This window comes from Alligator sinensis, unplaced genomic scaffold, assembly GCF_000455745.1.
Source record: "Alligator sinensis unplaced genomic scaffold, ASM45574v1 scaffold1642_1, whole genome shotgun sequence".
In the NCBI taxonomy this organism is placed as follows: Eukaryota; Metazoa; Chordata; order Crocodylia; family Alligatoridae; genus Alligator; species Alligator sinensis.
In genome coordinates, this window is record NW_005842914.1 from 78,300 (window position 1) to 84,214 (window position 5,915).

Here is a 5,915-nt window from a genome sequence, read left to right on the forward strand (position 1 = left end):
TCTTGTAAATGCATTTGCTAGCAGGAATCGATGCGAAAACAGTGAATTTTAAGCCAGATACTACAGAAAGAAAATGTTGTATCTGTAAAAACAACTATTTATGTCAAAAACTATTCTAGGAGTTTATACGTGTTTCTGTTTTCTGAATAAGCAATATCACGTGATCTGTGCATGCCATCAAAACTAAGTCACCTCTCTCAAATACCAAATCTTGAATACCATGAATTGCTCACAAACAACCTAGCGAGGAGGGATCACTCAGCTGGCAAATTCTGAATAGGCAATACGTTTTTAAAGCCCCTAAAATCATCTGCAGATCATTTGTCACCAGAAAAGAAGGCAAAGTTCATAGACTTGATCGCTCACTAGAGATTATTCATTCGCCTCTACTTTAGTACTGGTGTTTGGTGCCTGAAGACACCTGCTTGGTGCAGGGAAGGAGGGCAGGCAGTGTAAAAGTGTAGTGCTCTTCTTGCCTTACCTTGGCCAGCAGCCCCTGGGCCTGTTTCACCTCGCTGCTTGCCTTCAACAGTTCTTGCTTGAGCTCGGTGCAAGCCAGCTCCAACTGATCCTTCTCTGCATGGGCCACTTTCAACATCTCCTGCACCTCCGAGTTGTCAGTAGTGCATCCTACCGCGCTCATCTCCGCAGCCTTCTGCTTCTCACTCTCTAGCTGAGTTTTGAGGGACCCGTTCTCAATCTTCAGGCCTTCTAAGGCGATTTTACAGTCCTCCAGAGTCTTCATCACCATGCTGTTGCTCTGCCGTTCTGTTTCGAGAAGCCTACCCAGCTTCTCGTTTTCCTCTCCCAGGCCCTTGATCGCCTCCTGGGCATCTTGGTGTTCTCGTTCTAAGCTCCGCAAGCTACCGGTTAACTGTTGCTGGATGTTGAGCAGCTTCTCTCGTTCAAACTGTGCTTTCTCGAGCAGCTCTGTGCATTTCTGCTCCAGCTCCAGGACCTTCCCCTCCTGCGCTTTGGTTTCTTCGTTCTTGGTTCGCTCTTGGAGGAGAGACATGAGCTTTTCGTTTTCTTGACTCAGCTGCTCTGTTCTCTCTCTGTGCTGGTGGAAGGAGTTCTCCAGTAGAGCCTTCTCTTCCACCAGCTTCTCGTTTTCTGCCGTCAGCTCCTGCACCATTTGCTGCTGGTCGGACAGCTCTTGCAAAGTGGCTTGCAGCTCTTCTGCGGTGCTGTGATGGTTCTCTTCCATTTTCTGTATCCTCTCCGTCAGCGAAGCCACGGAAAGGTCGCTGACGTTATTTGGAGAACTCCCTGAGGTGGAGCACCTGGAACCCTTGAAGGGGTTGCTGTTTGAGGACACTGGCCTAGAGGGTATATCTGCTATATGTTCAAAATCGGATGCATTGGGCGACAAGGAGGCTTTGGTCACGTCACTGCTAGAAGACCCCGAGTTGCGTAAAGCTCCTCCGTTTGCACGATGCCTGGCCTCATCCGGTTCACCTCTTACTAGGCTTTTTGTCGGGCTTCCAAAACTCGACTCTTGGGTGGTCGGGGTTGGGAGACTGCTGTCACCTCCGCTGCTCGCCGTCGTGTCCGAGAGAGGGGAGTTCTCCAGATAAAGCAGCTTCTCTTTCAGAACGCGGTTTTCTTCCCCCAGGCTAGCAAGCTCTTTTTGAAAAGTCCTGTTTTTTTCCTGAAGGGTCTGTATTAGCGGGTCCATGTCACCAGGTGACAGTGGCGACGCGTCTAAGTTTTGATCTAACGCATTGATCCCTTCGGTGTTGGGTGAGCCTTTGTCCTTGCATTTCTTCAGCTCGCTCCGGAGTTTGGTAATCTCCGAGTCTTTCGTCTTTGCTTCTGCCAGGAGCTCCTTAACCTGGGACTCCAGAACGGCCTTCTCCCCGGTTTCATTGTCTTGCTTGGACTTGGCCGAGGGGCGCAGGTGTTTGGTAGGCGTAGGCGTGCCGCTAGAAGTCGGGCTGGGCTGAGTTTTCCGAGTGTTAGCTGGTCCACGCAACACTGCTCTCTCTCTGGAGACGGTGGATGGGGTTTCCCGAGGAGCTGGAATCCCCGTGCGCTTGGCTGATGAAACAGCTCCTTGAAGCAACAAAGACAGAAGAGAGGAGACAAATTAACTCATATGCCAGACAAGTCAGCATCTATGTGATCCACAACAACAGAGCTATGGCCAAGAGCCAGCAGGAGAAAACACCTGGGTGTCTGAATAGCTTCACACCTGGCCAAAGATCTGGATTTCTACTCGACGGACACTTGTACTTATTTGGTATTCCTCCCTTCCCCCAGAAAGAAGAAGATCCTACCAGCCTAGCCTGATGTGCAATGGGAAGCATAATCTACAGCATTTTTAAAGTGCAACCCCAAATGCCACGATATTAATCATATGACAAAAACAATGGAGTCTTTGATTATTTTAATTACATTATGCTAATTGCATTGAGATGCTTAATTAAAAACCGACTAACGGTTCCTAAAAGAAAGCCCACTAACCAAGGACAGGCTGTTGGCTTTATCAAAATGGGTTTTAACAGCGCGTACAAAATTAGCATATTTGCATTTTAATCACTACTGGAGAGTTTTAATGAGAAAGAAAATTAACTGAAAATGAACAGGTAGATATGGATAATGGGCAGGGACAGGTTTTTGTTCAAAGAAATCATTCAAAATCTGCTTGGAAGGTGCAACTTATGTTACTCACGGGCCCCAAATCCACCTGGTTAGCACTGCTTCCCAGCGTGCCCAATGGAGCAATGGTTCATGCGACTTCTACGAAGGGCAGATGGATCAGAGAGCTGCTTGCAACACAGAAAGCATCTTGGGTTTATTGGGAAATGGCTTGTATTTTTTTTTGGTTGGAAGCAGCAATTATTTCAAGGCATGTGACCCTGTGAGCCATCTAAGATAGAAACCAAAGGCACGCCTCACCGGAAAGCCGGGAATCCCTGCTTTCCACTAAGAGATGGAAGTTCCCTCCATCTTTCAAAGTTCATGGGATGGTATCTTAAAATCACATCATTCCAGTTATATGCTTGCATGTTGTCCTGTGCTTATTGGAGAACATCTTGACCTGACAGCTAGACAACGTGTCCCCAGCAAGGGAGCTGGCTCCTCATACAGAGTTGGTGACAAAGGGTTTCTGGACTAGAGAAAGTCTTACCACTGGAAAGGCAAACAAGGAAAATGCTGTCTCTGCAGCTTCACAGCAATGCAGAAAACAACATGGGGAATTCACCCAGAACTTTTCGCACTGTAAATATCCTAGCCCAGCACTGGAAGAAATTCAGTTTTGCAGGATTTGGAAGCCTTGCTCTGGATGACGCACGTGAAGCTCCTACACATGCGAAGGGCTACTAGTGCCAAGGGGAGACCCTAAAACTCAGCTGCTGCATGATTTTCTGGCTCCCGTGTTACACAACGAGTAGATCCCAGATTCTCCCGGGACTGAGAAAGCCCCAATGAAGATCGGGGCGCTGAAGAGTTAAGGTTGCCCACACAGTGTTTGCTCAGCAGCTCTCCAGGGAATGCAATACATTTATGAAACCCCCACAACCAGGGGCATCTTCTCCTTTCTTCCCCGCACACCCGCCCTGCCGCCAGCACAATAAGCACTGTGGTGGGGGGGAATGATGAGCAGGCTGAAAAGACCCCTTGAAGTACAGAGAGGACTTTCTCTGGAGAAAGCACAGTAACGTCTCTGTTATGGCCAAAGCATGATAAGGCAGAAGACAAAGGCTGCAGTGTTTATGGGAAGAGATAGCAGGAATATTCTGGCCCAACTGCAGACAGCCCACACAGCCAGGCTGCATTTAGTCATCTACAGCTGGAGAAGGCAGCACATCAAGGCGGCTCCCAGCTCCCCGGCGGGAAGTGCAGTGCAAGCAGAGATGGCTGGTTTTCCACTGCATTTCAAAGGGCGCCGGAGGAACGCCGGAGCTTCACACTCGCTTCCCTTGTCACATTAGGGGAGTGCGGGTGCATCGCTCGAGCCATGGGCTGGCACCTCTCAACCGCGTTCCCATCCAGCACAGGGGGAGAACGAGGCCCTTGGTTTCTATGCAACACAGCCACGTTTCCATCAGGGCACACCTGAGCCACGGCAGGACAGAAAAGGAGCATCACCCCTGCCATGGGCTGTCCCGTTTGCGGCGAGTTTGGGCCCCTCAAAGCCAGCGACACAACCTTGTTGCCAGCTTAATCCCAACAAGGAGGTTGCGTTTCAATGCGGTCACGACCGATGCACCTGCCCGGCGTTGCGACGAAACGACGCTGTCCCCGAGAACAATGCTGGCAGGTCCAGGCGGCCTCTCGTTCCCACCGCACGCTGACGAGGATTTCACAGAAGAGAGCAGTAAATATCCAAACGAAGCACATCTAACCGGTACAGGCTGCACTTCGCCAGCGGGCCAAGCAGCACAGGCTTCAAACCCCGCTGAACGTGCCAGCAAGGCTGTCAGGCTCCATGCTCTGCTGACTTGTTCCCTATAAATCACCATGTGTTTGCCATCTCTCAGCACTGACAACCCTGCCTGCTTTCTCCTGCTGTTCACGTGCCCGATGCCTCCTCGTGGGGTTGCAAAGACAAGGGAGGAAGGGAGGCACCCCAAAATATACACAGAAAGGTGCACTCAAAGCACCACACTGCACTTCATCCCGTGGAGGATGCTTTCCTCAGCTCGGATGGAGCGGACCCGTGGTTACGCAGTCCTGCAGCCTGAGGCCACTGCAGAGCAACGCCGCCAGGCTGAGGACCACCCCACAGCACTGGAAATGCAGGACAGCTCCGGTTCCCTGTTGTCCCCACATGCCACCTGCCTCTGATCGGCGCTGCCCGCCGGAGCCGGTGCTGTCGTGAGGGCTCTCGGCTCCTGGGGGACGCCGTTGCTACTCTGTTCAGTTATTCAGAAGTAACCCGTGATGCTCAGGCACTGCTTTGCATTTTCAAAGTGCTTTAATATGACCAGACCGAGCCATCCTCAAGTCCTTTGACACGGGCAACTGTCACGTCTGCTTTAGGGGTGGAGAAACAGGCACGGGGAGGTGAAAATGCAGGTCTCCTGGGGAGGATAAGACAACTAAGCGTTTCTGGCTCCCACCTGCTGCTTCCTTCTCCAGCTCACAGCCCTCTCCGCCAGTGCATATTCCCTGCCTTTCAGTTCTTGCCAGAAGCAGGACTTTAATGAGATAAGGCTTGGCTCGTCAAGATGATCTTGAGCCGTTTCAATCCCATCGCTGAGGCCTGCTGCAGCATTTCTCCCTTAGAAGGCATGCTTCGGGTGGCACGTCACAGGTTTTCCTCATTATGCTTCCACTCTATTTTTGTGCTAAGCTCCCCACATCTGTCACAGGAGCTTGTGAGGGGGCACCCAGCGGAAGGGCACAACTCCCTGGCTCCAGGCTGGAATGCAAGCCAGCTGAAATCACTGCCTCGTTTAGGGCCTCTGCTTAGAAACGAAGCCCGCGGGATTTGGCAGTTGCAGACATGCCTAATACCGATCAGGCAAGGACCAGGCAAGGTGGCAAATATCTTGGCAATGCTTAAAGCCACAAGAGCTGGTCTCAGATCCATCTTACCCTCTGCTTGCTTGGCTTAGGAAGCCTGTTATTATTGTATGCTGGCAACACAGAAAGCAGCTTTTTTTTTTTTTTAACTATAACCTGAGTAGCTGCAGAAAGCCAGCGGATGCCTGATAGCAAAGCTGGGGGGCAGATAAGAAATATTTGCCTCTTATGATAGCCGCGTACTCTGTTTTGCACAGCGTGTTGCGAGAGCAAGGGAGAAAATCTTACAGATGGACGGACGCAGATGCGGCGTGCTTCTACACGTAGATTAGGAGTCGCTTGTGAAGAATACCCGCGCTTTTGTGCAAGACGTTAATCGGAACGACCGCACGTCTTCCCCTGTGAAGGTTCGGAGGTGCAAGAAGGCCACGATTCCTGCT

The 5,915-nt window shown here is 50.9% G+C and overlaps 1 protein-coding gene across 9 annotated transcripts in view; it reads right to left on the bottom strand.

The window, feature by feature from the left end:
• The window catches only part of SPECC1 (sperm antigen with calponin homology and coiled-coil domains 1), a 115,056-nt gene that overhangs the window by 62,018 nt on the left and 47,123 nt on the right, over positions 1 to 5,915 (bottom strand). For all 9 annotated transcript variants that reach the window (XR_003091876.1, XR_003091878.1, XR_003091877.1 and 6 more), the window contains one exon: positions 482 to 2,055. Coding sequence is in view for 4 of the 9 variants with exons in the window: in XM_025192336.1 (XP_025048121.1) it covers positions 482 to 2,055 (1,574 nt within the window). In the remaining 5 variants the exon portion in view is untranslated. The remainder of the gene's footprint in view (positions 1 to 481; positions 2,056 to 5,915) is intronic.